The sequence below is a fragment of the Podarcis gaigeae genome, assembly GCF_964106915.1.
Source record: "Podarcis gaigeae genome assembly, chromosome: 6".
Classification (NCBI taxonomy): Eukaryota; Metazoa; Chordata; class Lepidosauria; order Squamata; family Lacertidae; genus Podarcis; species Podarcis gaigeae.
The window spans coordinates 53,909,089-53,928,216 of NC_139682.1; the positions used below are offsets into that span (position 1 = coordinate 53,909,089).

Sequence of the window (19,128 nt, forward strand, 5' to 3'; positions counted from 1 at the left end):
TAATTGCAAAACACAATTAAAAACTTTCCCCCTGATTAGGTTATCCACTCCTTTTCTTCCCTGCACATGCCCCAGGTGAAGGAAGTTGTAATTTCACTCTCTCCATATAAGCCCACCCATAACATCATCGGGCAGGTGAGACCACCAGCATCTGTTTTCTTCTACAGTGGTACCTCGGGTTAAGTACTTAATTTGTTCCGGAGGTCCGTTCTTAACCTGAAACTGTTCTTAACCTGAAGCACCACTTTAGCTAATGGGGCCTCCTGCTGCTGCTGCGCCGCCACCACGCGATTTCTGTTCTCATCCTGAAGCAAAGTTCTTAACCTGAGGTAATATTTCTGGGTTAGCGGAACCTGTAACCTGAAGCGTATGTAACCCGAGGTACCACTGTATTTTCAAATGGATACACTGGGAGATAATGCAGAATCAATGTAAAGCTTTTATTTTTGGAATTAAATCAGTTGCTCTGAAGCACTTTTCAGAGGCAAAAATATGCAATAAATTGATATTATGTGTGGACTGCATAGAAAATAACAGTACCTTGGATCCCAAACGCCTTGGTACTCGGACATTTTGGTATCCGAATGCCAAAAATTTGGAAGTGAGTGTTCTGGTTTGTGAACTTTCTTTGGAACGCAAAAGTCCGACAGGGCTTCCATTGCTTTTGATTGGCTCTAGGAGCTTCCTGCAGCCAATCAGAAGCTGTGCTTTGGTTTCCAAACGTTTTGGAAGTCAAATGGACTTGCGGAATGGATCCTGTTCGACTTCCAAGGTACGACTATACTCAATTTCCATTGCTTCTAGAGTAAAATGTGTGTATGGAGCCTGAAAAATATGAAGGCTCTTTTATTCAGTCCAATGAATTATAAGGAAGAAACATATAGAAACAAAATCACATGCTACATCTTTTGGCTGCGAGGTAGGTGGCACTGAAACCAGCATGCTGCCTCCTAAATCTGAGCCATATTTATGTGGCATGTGTTTAGTTCCTAACTGGCCTCAGGAGCACAGCCTTCTGTTGCTTAGCTAAACATGATTTCCTCCCATGATCAAACAGTTAGCAAACATTGTGTCCTTGAACCCTGTCTTAATTTCAGACGTGATAAACTCAGCCATCAAGTCCAAAAGTGGCAAAGATAATTTTAGAATAAAAGGCAAAGTAGAAATGAACATAAGTAAGTCAGACTTCTTAAGAAAAATAAAGCCCAAATTAACAGCATACATAAATTCTGTTTGTTATCATATGTGTTACTTGCAAATTATTTGCCCATAAAAATGAAATAAGCCAGAAGACATTCTCCCCTTAAACACTGATTTTATGTGTGTATTCTTTGTTGCCAAAATATTAACTCTTTTTAATGGCACATGTGATCCTGGCTGCTTGGCTATATCTCAGCTGGAGAAGGCAGTTGGGAAACTCCCTGTTCACTTCATCACTTACAAGTTTGCCTGGTACAATGTGCTGTCTATCAATCACTTGAGTTCACAAGGGCGAAGCTTTCCAACAAAGACCAACTCTACTCCAAAGCGTGTCAAGCTAACCCATTTATTTAATCCCCAAAGGGTTATAATCAAGCCTAATGTCCTGGAATAACAATTGTATTTTAACAGACAACGCACACTATAACCAAAAGCTCGGGAATCGTGCTCTAGAATGTCCCAAATTATGCCACCATAAAATCTAACTCCTATAAACACACAGCCATGTAATGTAATTTGCACAAGTTTATATTTATTGCTCCGATTTGCAAATCTAAACATCTCACGCAATGTGCATAGATGCAACACTTCTGGAATGTACTAACTTTTTGAAAGGTTTTTTAAAATGTGTGTGTGTGCGCACGGTCATCCCTGACCACTGGTCCTGTTAGCTAGGGATGATGGGAGTTGTAGTTCCAAAACATCTGGAGGGCTGAGTTTGCCCATGCCTGCCTCAGATGCTATTATAAATGGATGGGGGAGATAGCGGAATGGAACTTCAAACTGTATGTAGACCCCAACAGTCTACATCTAGAATGTCTTGATTTTGAAAATTTTAACCAAAATATTCACTTTAAGAGGGAGGCTGCATTAAATACCCCCAGATTCCAGTTCTTCGTATTTCATGGCTCTCTGGATATGGCTGTATTAGAGAATAAATGAGGGGGAGCAAGTGCTATTCATAAGAGTAGCAGGAGGAATGACCCAAACACATGGCTGCTTATCATTTTTCAGACGATAAGATGTAGATGCAGAATGTAGAGGTAGGCAGGGTGTCGTTATTTATTCTTTACCACTTCCCACTTCTTCATCAAATGTATATCTCAGCAAGCTCTTAGATAACGTAATGACGTGTCTGGTCTGGTGGGATTGAATGGGACTAAATAATCTTAAATCCAAATATTTTCCCTTAAGTGAGTTACAAAGCAATATCCAACGGGTTGAGCGATCTGAGGCATTCCCATATGCCCCCATTCCTAGAAATACAGCCCAGATTAGCCTCCCTTGTGGAATCCAATTGCATGTCCATTGCCATATTGCACAATTTCCAGACTCTGACTCATTCTTGTTGATATTTCTGGAACCTTTCCAATTTGTGTGAGCCTGGGAGTGTGGTATATTTCAAGGCAGACTTTGAGTTTGGTTTTGGAAAGCAATCCTATGGGTTTCCAATAAATGAAATTTGAGCTCAGCTGTAATGATGGTTTAGCACTGCAATCATGTAGTATGTGGCTGTGGGGAATAGAGGCATTTCAGAGCGGCCTATGGAAGTTCAATAGTGTCTTGCGTTGTAGGTGATTTGAAAAATATGTATGTAATTTCACCTAAGAGATTGCCCCAAAGTGTAACAAATGAAGGGGCCACTATAGGATCATCTGCCATTGAGGCATAGTGGCTGAAACTGCAGCTTTAAATCCCACCACTGCCACAAACTCATCAAAAGTCAATATCTACCAGTCTTGGTATACCATCTACACCATGGAAGTAATTATGTCTGAAAATTACTGAAAATGCTTGAGAGATGCTAAGAACACTTGAAACTGCCTAGATTCATACAAAGTACTACTAAGTATTATGGCTCCTTTTCAGGGCGTGCCAACATGTATATGCCACTGTCTGGCCAATGATAACAGTGTAAAGTGATTTTTATAGTCCATATATCTTTTCTGCATGTTGCACTGCAAGGATGAGGTTTCACACAACATTGCATCATGTCTCATACTTTTAATCCCTCATCAGCTACTGCTTTATCCACACAGTTAATGTCACATGGAGGAGGAACCAGGGATGAGTATGCTTAACCCACCCCTCCCATTGCTTTCCTTGTTGCTCTCCATGAGTTGAAGAGTAATCAGGGTTCTGCAAAGTGTGGCATGCCTACACAACTCACCCTCCACCCTCTGCTGCAGATAGTCATCCTCTAACTCCTGGAAGTCCACAGAGAGAGCAGATGGTGAGTTCATTCATTAAGTGCATGGAGAAAGAAATACCTGAAGAGGCCTAAGCTCATAAGAATAGGATAGTAGTTTGGGGAAGGTGTTTTAGCAGCTTTTAAACAGGGCAGTTCATGCAGGCAATGTATCCCTCCATATGATGCATCCCAAAATATTATGTGGATAACATATTATGATACTGCTGTAGCTACTTGGAAATTGTGGTAGTTACTGAAGAGGTTGAAAATTATTCCACCTTGAGCATAGAAATTTCCACCAAGAAGTTGCAACAGGGGCAGTGACTTGATCCACAGCAGCTAAAGCTCAGTGCAATGTATTCTGATGTGTATTTCATTTTGTGCTGCTTGCCATGCAAACTGTTTATTAGTAAAACAACAGCAACAACAACAACACACCATTATGTGTTGCTCTAATGAATTTAAGGCAATGCCCAACATCTCTGGTCTCTCCTGCCAGAACGGCTTGAGTAGAAAACTGCTGTTGTAAAGATGTCAGTGTTACAAGTCTTACAGATTTCATAAGCTACAATTGCCTGTTCAGAAGCTCACAAGGTTGAGTTGTAATAAAAGGAGAAGACTTTTCCTTTCAACTCTGGAAGGTTTGTGTTGATGTGAAGGGTTAACATGGCAGTTCAGACATTCAAAATCTTTTCTATCTTTCCTGACAACCCCCAGGGACACATTTGTGTACCTTCCAGACCAAGGTTATTCATTAAAGAGAATGTTTGTTTATCAAGAACTCCTTATATAGCTCTGATGAAGCTCAAGTAGCCTTCCAGTCATATTCACAAACACTAATTATAATGGAATATTCTTTTATCTCTCTTGCAAAGAAACAAAGCACTGTCCTTTGGCATATGTAGCAGCAGTTTCTTAAAAGCAGCAGAACACACCAACACTCATGCTGGAACTCCTATTCTAAACCAATAGTAGAAATTATCACTCTCCCATCTCCTGTCTGGTATCGTCTGGTGTCCATACACACACACATTCACCACTGCTGCTAACTCCATGGCAAGAAAAGGTTGTAAAGGGGTGACATTTATGTTAACAGCTGCAGACCGGGAAGGGCTTTGGCATTAGAGCCTTGGCCCATACATCCCTTTTCTATTTTTGACCGAGTCCTCTGAAAGAATGAGCTGCTGGCTGGGAACTAGAAGCAGAACCACAGATTGATGCCATGATATGGAGAGCCTAATGTGTAAAAACTGACTCCTTCACAGATACCACTGCAGCATCCCAGCAATGATGCCTATGACCATGGTATTTTTCAGGTGCAAAATCATGAGTACCCACAGATGTATCCATAGATGGCTAGGGACACACACCGTGCCTTCCACGGGAAATTATGACTCAACAAAAATATAATTTCTTCCAATGAGGTACAATATATATGCATGATACACTTTCTCTCTGTGTGTAAACATATTTTAGCAGCTGAGATGTGAAGATGCATGAATCCAAACTTTCTTACATGACTTCCATTCCAGACTAAGCAAGAATGTATACGGCCTCTTACGTGTGGATGGAATCTCAAGAGAAAAATTGAAACAAAAGATAACTTAGAAATTTCTTGTGAAATGGGATTTCCACAATTTGTGCTCAAAAAGCATTTGTTAGAATTGAGCTCCATTGAGCTCTATTCCTCTCCAATGTCCGCATACGTACTTTAAACTGATACTTTTATTCTGATGCCATAACCCAGCAGATCAGAAACAATTCTAACCTAATAATTTATATCATTACAAAACCACCTTAAGATTTATGTCCCAGTCAGTGACCTGCCATATTCACAGCTGCTAATTATTAACTATTTTAATAATCCCATGATTAACATGATGACATTCCCGCTGTCTCATTGGCTGAAGAATGAAATACCGGCAAATGTAGAGAATGAGATGGTCCTAGTCATTCAATAAATCAATGGTTCCATACCACTGGGTGCCTTTTGTCTTTCATGCCATATCCTGGCAATAAAGAGATGATAGAATTACCATTTGTTTTCTTCGCAGCATGGCTTACATTAGCTGTGACCAAAGGAGAACAAACTTTTTGCACAACTTTCTTTTCCACACTTTTATTGAAATGATGCTGCTCAATAAACAGCATCTGTTTTCAGTTTGGGAAGGAGGAGGAAGGCTCACTCTAAGTGTTTGCGATCATCTCATTCTCCCAGGGTACAGCAGATCGCAGAAACCTGACACTCTAAGTGGATATGCATGAAGTAGGCTTGTACCTATTGTAGAAACATGCTGACTCCATGGGAGGCAAATAATAAATTGGAAACTCCAGTACTGGACTGAGGCCAGAATACATACAGGGGACTAGTGTGTATTCCCACATGCAATACATATGTTGTTTCAAAATATCCCCCCTCCCACTTTTCCTGCTTGCTCCCCCTTCCTCCACAAAATGAATGATGGTTGGAGTTCAGCTTAAGGTCTCCTTAAATGAGACCTTTGGATCCAATTTTATGTCAATATCCTAAACATGTGATTGCTTGTTTTGTTTCACTTCAATGGAAACTTAGTTGCCAGCTGTGAAATTCTGCATTCTGTTCTAGTTTGGCACTCCAAATCCCTCCTCAAAGTTAGCAAGAGGCGTGTTTCTCGACTTAAGTTTGAATCCATTTTAAGCTTACGAAATTGTGCTCCATAGGTCTGCTGCAAATTAGCAGACAGGCAGGCAACCTTTGACTATACTGCAAATGCCATTGCAAAACAGCAGGTAGCACTTTTCTTTGTGGAAAATGCTGAAAACATGTATATGCAGCCTACAGGAAAAGGGAGATAACAGTTGTCTCTCTGTGTGTGTCACTAGTATATGTGGAAATCAACAAAACCAGACCCTACCTGCTCCAAAGGCAAAGAAGAAGCTCTTGTCAGTATTGTCTCTTAAGAGGGCTATCACTCTTTTCCCCATTCTCTCATTCCTCTTGTAGATGAGTTCCTGGCGGAAGTAGCTGTCAATTTCCTGTGCTGTAACCTGTTCATGTGGAGGAAGGGTTGTGTTGATGAAGTTAGGGAGCTGAAATGGAAATGAATAATAAGTGTCAGGAAGAGGTCATGCTAGGGGGAAAATAAAAGAAACCTGGCTCATCAAAAGAAGGGTGTGATGGAACATGAAGGGACAGGGGGGAATAGGCCACTGTTTCCACATTCTGAATGCTGTTGGTTAGTACATTAATCAAAGATACCCCCCACTCTCTCCCCATTTCTATCATTAGAAATACATTGTGCTTGGCTCAAAGTAGCTGTTCCTTGTTGATTTGACTGATATTCTCCTTTCTTAATCAGAAGTATTCAATAATGGTTCACGTGCAGTGAATTCTTTTTTAACATAGAATCATAGACATGTATTTCTTTTATAAAACATTTTGTTATATATAAAAAAGTAGAACCTCAAGTGTTCACATAGAGAATCATAGACTCTCTGGAATGGGACAGGACTTACTTTACTTACTTTATCTATTGAAAATAAAAGCAATTCCCATCTCATAGTCCAAAGCATAGTACCTAGTATTCAAGGGAAACAGCCCGCTTTTAGGACTGGTAGGAACACTTGTTTCTGTACATTGAGAAATATCTGACTTGGCTATAATTGGATTCATACCATAGTTCTTTAAAAAGAGTTGAAAGTGATTTGGGAAAGCATTGCTTCCGTATGTACAGATGTATTTCTTTTGTTCCCTTATGACCTCTGGTTCACAGGTTTTTGAAACAATATAGAAATATGTAGACCCTGTTCCCTAGAGGTGAGTGCAATGAATACATGTACCACAAGCCAAGATTCCTCTTTCAAACTCTCTAAAGAACTATTCTCTATCTTTAGCCTCACATGTTCAGAAGATAGATTCAACTCTTTCTTGCAGGTGACTTTGGGGACAGAGTTAAAAACCAGAAAGTCTTTATTTGTAAGCCATCAAATGGGCTGAAACACAGCTGTGGGGTTCTTTTTTTAGTATCTGAAGTGCCCACCTGATAAGGTTTGTGCAACCCTGATTAAGGAATGGTGTCTAAAGGGATGTTTACCTATGAAATCCTGCCTGGAGAAGGAGAAGGAGTTGACAACACTGGACTATAAGAGGGGTAGGCAACCTAAGGCCCATGGGCCACAAGCGGCCCACGGGGGTCGTTTAACTGGCCCACGAGCCACCCTGAACTGAGCTGCCCACTTGGTGAGTCCCCACGCACTGTACTAAACCGGCGCAGCACAGCGTGGGGACTCACTCCGCGGTGCCAGAAATCACACACACAAACACACGCCCCAGCACACAGAGGGATCTCCACTGGAGTGAACTGGGCCAGGCGAGGTAAACCTTGCCCGCCCCTGGACTGTAAGTAGAATTAGGCAAGCAGAAACAAAAGGATGTAAACATAGTAAATGGACACCAATTAGGTCTTTGGTGAGACAAGGACTGTGCTCCAAGCTTGTACCAGGCTCCAATAAATTATGCTTGGCCGCTGCTCTCATGTAACAACGCCTGCTCAAGCTTAGTGTTCTAGTGAATCAAAACAAAGTAGCTACTGAGAGCACTTTATATACCTATAAGGAAAGCATACAGTAAGTACTAAAACATTTAAAAGACAAAGCTGTCCAATCACACCATTTTTAAAAATGAATACACTGCCATTCTCATGTGTGCTGAAACCTAGTGCTAACAAAGGTCAGAAAAATATTGCATTTTATAAATTTGCTGTAAAATATATGACATAGAAGACACCTGCTTGTGTGATTTATAGACCTTTAAAACTTCTGGGAGAACTGTTTATGGTTATTTCAGGCTGCAACAAGGAAAATAAAGGTAGGAAGTGTGGGACTGTGTGGTTATTAAAGTGACAACTGCTGCTGTTAGCTCAACTGTTTCAGCTTCAAGATGTGAGCTTACATAGGGAACCACTCCTCATTAAACAAGACAAGAAGTGGGTAATTAATTGTGCATATGGCCCAGAGTTTCCAGACTGACCCCAACCTCCCAGCTATCTATACAGAAATATCTGTGAGAGAGGGGAGTGTATTTTCCAGGAAGTTGTGGAAAACAGACTAATATGTTATGTTTAACATGACAAAACTGGGTAACACTAGCAGGACATGAAGCATTTTGGTTCAAGGACCAGTAGAGTTGCTTCATAGGTAGCGTTGGGAAAGGATCACTTCTCCATCTGAAAAATACAAATAATAGTGGCCTGATTCTCAGGGTCATTGTGAACTAAAAAGTTTGCAAATAAATTGTGCTTGGGAAATTAAAATGAGAAGCAGGGGACAATGCTTTTCAAATTGATTTTTAAAAGTTTCCATTATAATGCAAAGTGCAGCTCTAGAAGCAGAGATAACAAGGAAGAGAAGGAATAATGGCAGTATGGAATGTCAGAGGAAAAGGAGAAAGAGAATTCATGGCTATTGCAGCAAATAAATTGCATAGTGTTATACTTGTGAGAGATTTCCAAATGGGCTGGCCATTTTGGCTTTGCAAAAGTTGCAGGGAATCATTTTATTAAAACATATACCATGTGCAGGATGTAGCTAACAACATTATCTTTTGTTTCTCCCTGAAGTGCAGGCTACAGCCCCATTCTGCAAAATAAAGAAAGCAAAAACGATCCAATCTCTCCAGTTTGTAGTGCAATTCCTTGGGAGTTTACACACCCACTCCCAAACCTAACAGGAGAAGTGCAAGAAAGAGAGCTTGGGTTTTCATTGAGTCAGCATTTCCATGACTGCAATGGGTTTTCCATCACGATTTTCTGCTGGCACAGCTAAACACTCAACATTGTGAAGGTGGTGGACCTAAAACTTTGCTTTGCATTGCAGCAGAGGAACAGGATAATGATACTCCCTTAGTTATATATTGATATCTCATTCATATATATATATATATATATATATATATATAATATATACACACGCACGCACACACACACACACCATTTGACTTTAAAAGAACAATGTATATATACCATGTGTGTTTTTGTGGAATCTAGGCCAATGAAAGACAAAGAAACACACACACAGCCCGCACACACCAACAGAAAAACAGCCATAAGACAACTCTCTGGGCAGGGGTAGCCGATTCACATAACAGAAGACCTCATGTGGTACCCAAGTTCAATCTTGGCCAAGCCTTGACCTGAGGATTAGCATCAGGGAACTCTTGTCTTTACCTCAAGCATTTTGCTACCTGAGGCAGAGCAGTAAATGCCACTCCCATCTCCAAGTCAAGGTAAACAGTACTCAAGGTCAGCAAAGTTGTTTGGGCACTCAAGGCAGAAAATCCCTCAAAACACCTCTTCCCCCTCCCTGGAGATAAAAATATAAGAACAAAATATTAAGGATGCTTCCACATTGTCATTATATTGCATTCAATCGCAAACCAGCAAATATAGGTTCGCACATTTAAAGTGAATTACAGCACTCTTACGTGACAAAGCCACTTTTAAAAAACCAGCCTTTTTTGCAATAAGGAAAATGATTGGGAAATGTGTGGGGTAGTGAGCCTTTTTCTCCACACAAAGACTGAATGCTCCATGAACTGCAGACTGTGCTAGATGCTATATCATTTTTAATTGTAACAGCTGGTGCTGTTTTGTGACCAACTTTTGGGATTATGTAGAAAAGTCAGTGGCAGTCCCAGCTGCAGGTTTTCACATCTGATTCCCAATGCTTTCTTATTTTTGGTATCCTCAGAGTCATCGCCATTGCATTTCAAGTCTTCATGAACTGAATGTACATCTTGTGAACACCTTGAGGGAAAATCTCTCTCCTCTCCCTCCCCGCCTCCCTCTCTCACACACACTATTAAAGAGATATTCAGTAAATCCCCGAGAAATCATAATCTCTGTGTAATTTTTGTATTAATCCTATAACACTACAGTACTTAAAAAGCCACTTTTTGAGCAGTTTTTTTTAAAAAATGAGAATGGTGGGGAGAGTAACATCATCCATTTTGTAGGAGTGGAAATCATGTGGTCCTCTTCTCTGTCTGAATTTTGTATAACTCCCTGCATTTCAGTTTAAATGAAAGTTTCAACAAAACACGGTTGGAAAATACTGCATATGGTCCACCTTCAAACACACACACACACCCCTCTATCTAAAGCATCAGTCAACAAGTCAGATACGATGGTGCCAGCCCAACAAAACTTGTACAAAACCACAACCCAAAGGAAACCAAGGAAACAAAGATAGTCATAAGTAAGTTAATTAAAAGTTCCATTTATTTCAATGCCTTAATCATAACTAACGTGTGTCAGACTGTACTATATGCACTTCAGAGCATGCAAATAAAACATTAGAATAGAGTTTTGAGAGTTGTAGTCAATATTTAAACAAGATATTTCCTAAAATCTCATAGTTGTGATTTTTGAATGAGACCTTTGAGAGTTTCGAACATGTGGAAAAGTTCAAATAATTATTTTCTTATTCTCAAACCTTTGTTGTATTTCACAAAAAAAGTTGCTCCATTCAAGTTGGCAGAAAATTGGAGCATAAGCTGCTGATCAAAGAGAGAATGTGGCAATACAGGGGAGAACTTGTGACTAGGAAGCTATTTTTATGTACCCTAGGAAAAATGTAATTATATTTCCAAAGACATTTCTCTCGATGGACCCCATTCCCATTAAAAACAAGAGAACAGTAGATGAGGTAAGTCAAGGAGGGATGTTTCCTTGCTCAGAGTGATGTCTGATTTAGCCAGGAAATTGGTATGTTCTCTGTCCCTGCCCACCACATCAGATTTGCTGCTGGAAGGGACGCTTGCATCTGTTTTTCAACATGGATTTGTAAAAAAAAAACCCTCAATCCAGTTCAATCCATATACGAAGTAGAAATAAATTAATATTAATAATAATATCCAGGAGTGTGCAATCCACCCAGTCAATAAGCTGGGGAAGAAACAGAGGAAAGTTAGTTAGTTATTTACTTTATTTGAAGAATAATTTTAACCAGGTAGCTATGCCAATGATCTGGTGGACATGTGTTTTTCTGTTCTTTTGCACAGGCGTGGTCTTAGGCTTGATTTATTCTAGCACTAAAACACTTTATATTGGGTTATACTAATGATAACATAGCCCTGCTCTCTATATATACAACCTAAGAGCCACAGACCAGGAAACCCACCACCTGGGAGGCTTATTTTATCTGGGTCAGGATCTGCATTAGAACCATTATTACAATGTGTAGATACTTTGCTTCATCATTTTGTTCAACAGAATAGTTATTTCATAAGAGGCACAAAAGGTTTTATTAACAAAGCAGAAGGTCATCCAATTTATCAGAATATGGTTCTAGTTAAAATGGATGTATTAGTTTTATATACCAACATTCCTCGGGAAGAAGCCAGGATGTCATTGAAGAGACTTTGAATTTGCATTCCAATTTTAGTCTGCCCATCCATTCTTTTATTATTAACAGTGAATGATTAAGGATTAGCCCAGTGTTGGCTCACGGAGGGAGGCAGAGGCTGAGGTGGGGGCATCTTCCTGGTGGCAAAGCTGCATGCATCAGGATGGGGGGGGGTGAGGTCAGGGAGCTCTAGGCTAACAGTGTTGCCCTCAGAGTTGTTCCAACCTCACTGCTGCTTTCTCACCCTACCCCATCCTGACAAGTGCAGTTTCATTGCCTTCAGAAAAGACACCTAGCTTGCCCTGGTGTTTCAGAAATGTGTTAGCTGTATGGATTTCTTAATATGCATGGAAAAACCGCAACAGGCTGGCATCTTGTATTCCTTTGGAACTGTTTTGAAGACTCTGAAGCCTAGTTCACACTTAACTGTAAGCTATGGACTGTTCAGCCAAAGTGTAGTTTGTTTGAATGTCCAGATCTAGCTCAACAGAGGACCCATGGTTTCCTTTCTGGCAACAAACCAAAGCATGAAGCCATTGTTTGTTGTTGGCTTATAAACCAGGAGTTTTAACTATGGTTTGGTGCTACATCCAAATCTAAGAGCCTTGATAACCATGGTTTGTATGATGATTCCATCTCTGACTCCCACCAAGCTACAGAACCACTAGGCAAAAGCAACTGAAAAACAAAGCAAGGTTTGGAGAAATTAGTCATGGCTTCTTTGCTTGTTTGTGAGGTAACGTGATTTGTTGAGGACATATTGGGCTGTTTTCAACTAAATAGTTGCACTAGTGTGAGCCAGTGCAATGAGTCCCAGTAATGCAATGGGGCCTTCCCCTCTCTCCTCCCATGATGCCCCCAAAATCAGCTTGGGGGGTGTCAAGAGAACCCCCAGAAGAGGGGAGATGGTTCCGCCTGACAAGCAGAAATGCTTGACCTGATAAAATGATTGCAATAGCACAATGTGTCATATTGGAGAGCATTGTATCTCACTCATTGTAAACACTCAGCCCAGTGAGGAATGGGAAAGTATTTCTGAATATTTCATGTTTATATTATATATTTTGTTGTGTCCGATTCTTCGTGACGCCATGAACCAGAGCATGCCAGGCACTCCTGTCTTCCACTGCCTCCTGCAGTTTGGTCAAAATATATAAATATTATATATACTTCATCAATTTGCTCTTTTGGCACTACACACAACATTATTGAGTTCAGACTAAGATATTATAGGAAATTTGTTTTGGTATAATAAATTCTTTATAGAATTTGACTGACTGGTCCAATAACTCTTATATCAACAAGAGAGTCTTGGATTGCCTACACTACATGTTTCAAAGTGAAACCAACATAAATCTGGTGTGGTCTTATGATCTCTATTGAAAAAAGAAAAGGGCTCCCAAGTCAGTGGGCTAAGCATGACAAGTCTAGAACCAGTCCAACTGAATGCTCAGCAATCCTGTCATTTCAGTAGCTCAACAAGCCTCTCTCTGACTGCAGCTGTTTTACTATGAACTATTCTCTGGAAATATGACTTCATTTCTCTACCGGGGTACAACCTCTATGCCAGCAATGCTGCACTGTGTTATGTCTAAACTTAAAGGTGATAAGGTAATATGTCCCCAGTACACTATGGATTATACTTAAAGGGTTGAGCTGGTTGAGGTTTTTTGTTTTTTGTTTTAAGATAAAGAAGTACACCATTCCTGGAACAACTGAGGGGCTTGCTTATCACTCAACACTTTACCTAATGGTCTTGGGCTCAACATTTAATATTTATTGTAGTTAGAGAATTCCAAAGATAGTTTTCATTGCCCAGTTTTGGAAGCTTTCCAGATATATATATATATATATATATATATATATATATATATTCCAATGCTGGAATGGAAAAAAATAATGGTGTAATTAAAGCTTATCAAAAGCCTTAAATCTTTAAGGAAAGATCTGAAAGCAGGATGTTCTGATTACGTATTTTAAATGGTTATGCAGCAACAGCTTCACAATTTTATTGACAGTGAGCATATCGTAATGACACACAAATGCTCTCCTCCATGGAGGGCAAAGAGGCAGGAGCTGTTTTCTTTCTGTAATGGAACTTTAAATCATTATAATTTTATTATGCCTGCCCAAAAACCTATGTAGGCAGGTTCACTACTTCCAGTAGTAAGAACAGAAAATGAAGTAGTTGACTTCTCTTTTGGACTGGAGAGAAAAGAAAAAGAAAATACTGGTTTGGGATGGTAAGGTGTGCTAAATGAGTAAATATATTTAACATCCAAGCATGCTATAGTGACATCAAATGGGCATGGAACCACAATTCCCAGAGTTACCTAGGAAAAGCGATTGATTATTAAACCACTCTGGAAACTGTAAGTCTGCAAGAGGAACAGGGGATTCCTTAACAAACTACAGTTCCCAGGATCCTTTGTGGGAAGCCATGACTGTTTAAAGTGGTATGATGCTGCTTTAAATGCACGACAGATATGGTGCTAGTTTCTTCAGCCTGTAGAGAGGTGGGAGTCTGGGGTGAGCGATAACTGTGCTGTGGCAGTGCATGGATGTGATTTGTTTGGCATGGACTGAAGCAGCCTGAACTTAGTATGGGCTATGCACTGAAAGAGCCATTAGAATCAGAACTTCTCATCAGGGTCACTTTTGTCATAACTGAGTTGACGCCCCAAAATGAATCATTCACTTGATCTGAAAAGAGAAAGCTTCTTTGGCAGCAAGGCGGCTACTTTTCCATCCAGGGGACAACACAGAAGAAAAGCATTCCTTCCCTATCTTTATTTTAAAGAATGTTCAGTTCCATATCATTCTGACTGCCTGCCCAGAAAGTCTGCCGTAAATCTATCAGCTAGAACAGTCATAGGAGAGTCAAGTATTTGCAGAAGTGTGCATAAGAAAGTGATCTGTTTCCTGTTGTATTTCTCTGTCATGGCCCAATGGAATAAACTTTGCCCTGCTCAGGTTTACCCAGTTTAAATAAGGACTTAAGTGACATGAGCAAATTATTGAAAGAGGAATGCAACAGACCCACACCACAGCAAGGTTTTGTTTCTTTGTTTATTGATCCAACATCCCTAAACTATTTATTTCCAGTGGGGGAAAATACGATGCAATATTATTTTTATGGTAAAATCATATGTTCTCCCTTTTATTTGTGAGATTCCCATTATCCATAGACGTAAAAGGTAAGTTTTTTTATGTGTTTATTGCTATTATTATGATAGTAAGCTATTTTTTTCTCCTAATAATTTGCTTCTTATTTATGGGACAGGACAGTTTCTTTTATTAACTTATTCTCCACTACAATTCAGTTGGTTATATAACAGGATGGGAAACCTGTGGCGCAACGGATATCGCTAGACTCCAATTCCTTTCATCCTTAGACAGTCTGAAGTTGGAGTCTAACAACAGCTAGAGGATCACAGGTTCTCCATGCCTGTTATAAAAGATTCATATTAGGAGAACAAAATCCCAGGTATACAAAAGTTAAGGGAAGTTATTGAATTTTTTCCACCTCCTAATTTATTTTCATGCTAGGTAGAGTCCAAGCAGACAACTGTACATGCCACTTGGGCCCACTTTCATATGTGTGCCCCCCCCGCCCCAACTGAATGGGAGCGACCTCCATATACAGTGGTACCTTGGGTTACAAACACTTTGGGTTACAGACTCTGCTAACCCGGAAGTAGTACCTCGGGTTAAGAACTTTGCCCCAGGATGAGAACAGAAATCGTGCAGCAGCGGCATGGCGGCAGCAGGAGGCCCCATTAGCTAAAGAGGTACCTCAGGTTAAGAACAGTTTCAGGTTAAGAACGGACCTCCAGAATGAATTAAGTTTGTAACCAGAGGTACCACTGTAGCGTTATCCCAAGTAGCAGTTATATGACAAGGTCTTGCTGTTAGCATATAAAGCCCTGAGCAACTCAGGACCAAGTTACCTGAAAGATCGCCTGCCCCTGGGCTTTTTCCATGTTGGTGTCCCCTCCCCACCAGAAAGCATTCTTTGGTACCTTTTCCCTGCCAAGCAATCACCTTTTTATTATCCTGGATTTTTAAATGTTTAAAAAATTGTGTTTGAACTTGTTTTAACACTATTCTTTAGATGCTGTTTTTATCTGATAATGTTTTACTTATTGACAGGCACAGCAATCCATACTCTCCCTTATGTTGGTCTGGGGGAGGGGGATAGATTAGATCCTCTGCCCAGGATTCAGCACAGCCAGCAGCCCATCAGTTGCCAGTGGCATCCAGAGGAAAGCTCAGAATGGGACATTCTGGGGGGAGAGAGGAAAGAGGGAGGGAGAAGACCTGAATCACTCCAGGATCCACTGGTTTTGGCATTGACCAATTGCAGGACCCCCTTCCACAATGGTAGTTTTGAGCAGCATGCCTGCAGATGCAGTAGCCATGCCACCAATTTCCAGGTTACTGGCTGGGTCGGGAGTGGGAATTAAGATTGTGCCCTCATTTTATTCTCTTTATGCCTTCTTTATCATAGCATAGAAATGTCTGAAATACATGAATTAAAGTCTGTTCTTTTTCATGAGTCCATAGATTACGGCAGGCTGCAGAACAAAGGAGAAATGTTTGAAATCATAGTTATGATCCAGCCAAAGTTCAAAACTTTCAAGTACAATTGGTTTAAGTGTATGCTACTTAAGCAGTTACGCTTAAGTGTTTAACTTCAGTGGATCATATTCCATGATATTTTACCTCTTGGTTCTGCCAGATATTCCATAAAAGTTACATTTGTACAAGCTGTCCATGTGTGTGAGACGTGGGCAGGGGAGAACTTATAAAACTTCAGAAGTTCTTAAAAGTTCTCTATGATATTGAAGATCTAAGAGAAAACAAAGGATTCTGCCCAAACTCTTGCGACACATGGATTATTATTGGATTGTGGCATGTTTGGGAAGATATTTGGCCTTGTAGCCTATTTACATAATGCACACTTCCTCTTCAATTGCAAAGTCAATTATTACAAAGTCTTTTGTCCTAATGAGAGGGAATTATGTTCAAAGGCCTTCCAAGCACTTGCAATTAACTTTCATTTCTGCTCACATTCCTTTCAAAGCTTCTCAGTCACTCATCAAGCCAAAACACACACAAAGCAGCTCTAGAAAAACAGTGGTAATATCTCATTGTCTCACAAGGAAACAAGAGACATGTGAAGAACAGGGGGGTATCCAAGGTGTGGGGAGGAGAAGGAGAAGAAGGGTTTGAGAGCACAAAGCAGGAGAAGATTGGCAAAGCAACGTAAACCAGCTTGATCCTTGTTGCAGCTGGTGCATATGCTGCTACCTTTCTACCTCTTTTAGTGCTGAAACTGATTACATGTCTTGTACAACAAAACCTCAAGGCTCTGTAGCCAAAACAGCAGGAATTGCAACCATGATAATATGAGCTAGTGTGGTGAAGTGGTTAGTGTCAGATTAGGACTTAGGAAACAAGGGTTCAAATTACCACTCATCCATAAAGCTCTCTGGGTAACCTTGGGCCAGTCACTACCTCTCAGCCTAACTTACTTTACCAGCTTGTTGTGTGGATTAAATGAGGAGGGGGAGAACCATGTACACCTCCTTGAGGTGCTTGAAGAAAGTTGATAGGGCTCTGATGTAAAGGCTCAGGTCGTCCTTATGGTGTCCTCGGCCCAAGTTGTTCAGGGCTTTGTACATCCACACAAGAGCCTTGAACATGGGTCTGTGAGATGTTTATGGTAGATGAAAGACAGACGAGGCCTAGCAGGGCATTTGGACAGGTTTCTTAGGGAAAACATAATTTCACATCATACGTTCAATCAGCTAGACGCTCTCCATTCCCTACCTACCTACTGTAGGGTTGTGGGCTGAAATACTAAGAAGAAAGAACTGGACAGAAAAATAGGCCTTGGAATAATGTTATACCTCTTTACACCTTCCTCTTATGTAGGGAAACATACCTGTGAAGTATCGTGATTAAATATGACAGCATTGAGATCTCCACAGTTGTAGTGCTTGATGAGATCTTCCGTGGTGTAAGGGGCCTGCAAGCTGCCAGCTCGAAGACTCTCATGTTGTAGCAATGTTTGGTTCAAGGCAAACAGCACCTGTATGTACAAGAAAATGAATAGGAGTTACTTAGAAGACAAGATGTGGTGCCAGAAGTAAAGCATTAGAGGCATGGGAAAGACTGGAACACATCCTCAACAGAAAAACAACAAAAAAAGGCAAGGGAAACATCCTTTTGCCGGGGATTTCTTTTTTCTAGTGAAGAGTTTGAATATATTCATGTTCTCATTTGTGTGCAGTTTCTCTTTCTTCTCACTCAAAATAATCAATTTCTAGCTCCCAATTCAAAGCCTGGTCATCTAAAACAAGATTTTCAATCTCTTATTGAAGTCAATTCAGCATCCTCCTGGACCTGAGGTTTTATCCTGACCTGTTTTCAAGCAGCAGATTTTACCCCCTACCCACAGACAGAGCTCAAAGCGAGCAACTAACCTATCACTGATACATGGCTCAGCCTGCAGCATAGCACCAGAATGACATTCAGCTCTAGAAGAAGCGATCAGAACCATGCTTGCTTACAAAGTTTGACTTCCAGTTATGCAATGGGATAGTTAATAGCTTATCTCCCATAGTATATATCCCTTGCCTACCTCCAAGATGTGTTTGTCCCTAGATTTAATTCATGATTCAGCCCCAACAATATTGGGTGTGGGTGTGTCACTGCTGAATGAACACAACGTCGGAGCAATTATGCTAAACCAAACTGCCTTTTTATGATGATGTGGCTGCTGAGATCATGACAGCAGTTTAATGATAGCTGACCACTATCTGTCAGTTTAAACCTTCGTTGGTGGCAGTCCACAATACTTCTCAGTCACATGGGTGGGGGAGGCACTGTCAACTGATGTTCTCTTTCCCCTACAGTGAAATCTCTCGTCCTTGTCAAAAAGATAATCCAGTAGAAACCAGATCAGCCATTTTAATGATCATATTAATCTGAGCCACATTTCTTAAGGTACATTAGAATGTACGGAATTATGACAAGCGACTCAGCTGTCTAAGAGAGAGAGAGAGAGAGAGAGAGAGAGAGAGAGAAGCAGTAGTTGTAGACTGTTTGTAAACTCTTGCCAAATCACTATTTAACCATACCCTTGAGAAAAACTTTACTGTTCAACAAAATAAAATAAAAAAATTTTGGTGGTGGAGATGAAAATTTCTGGTGCTTTTTGAATGCTAAGGATTCTGAAAGCTTATCCTGGGCATATTAGGCAGAGAGCCTTCTTGGTAGTGGCGCCCGCCCTGTGGAATGCCCTCCCATCAGATGTCAAAGAAAAAGACAACAATCTCACTTTTAGA

At 40.4% G+C, this 19,128-nt stretch overlaps 1 protein-coding gene across 1 annotated transcript in view; it reads right to left on the reverse strand.

Moving 5' to 3' along the window:
• TRABD2B (TraB domain containing 2B) overlaps positions 1–19,128 on the reverse strand; it is a 234,061-nt gene that overhangs the window by 58,158 nt on the left and 156,775 nt on the right. Inside the window, exons 3-4 of the mRNA XM_083742445.1 lie at positions 17,724–17,870; positions 6,286–6,460 (exon numbers count right to left, since the gene is read on the reverse strand). Of these exons, the coding sequence (XP_083598571.1) occupies positions 6,286–6,460; positions 17,724–17,870 (322 nt within the window). The remainder of the gene's footprint in view (positions 1–6,285; positions 6,461–17,723; positions 17,871–19,128) is intronic.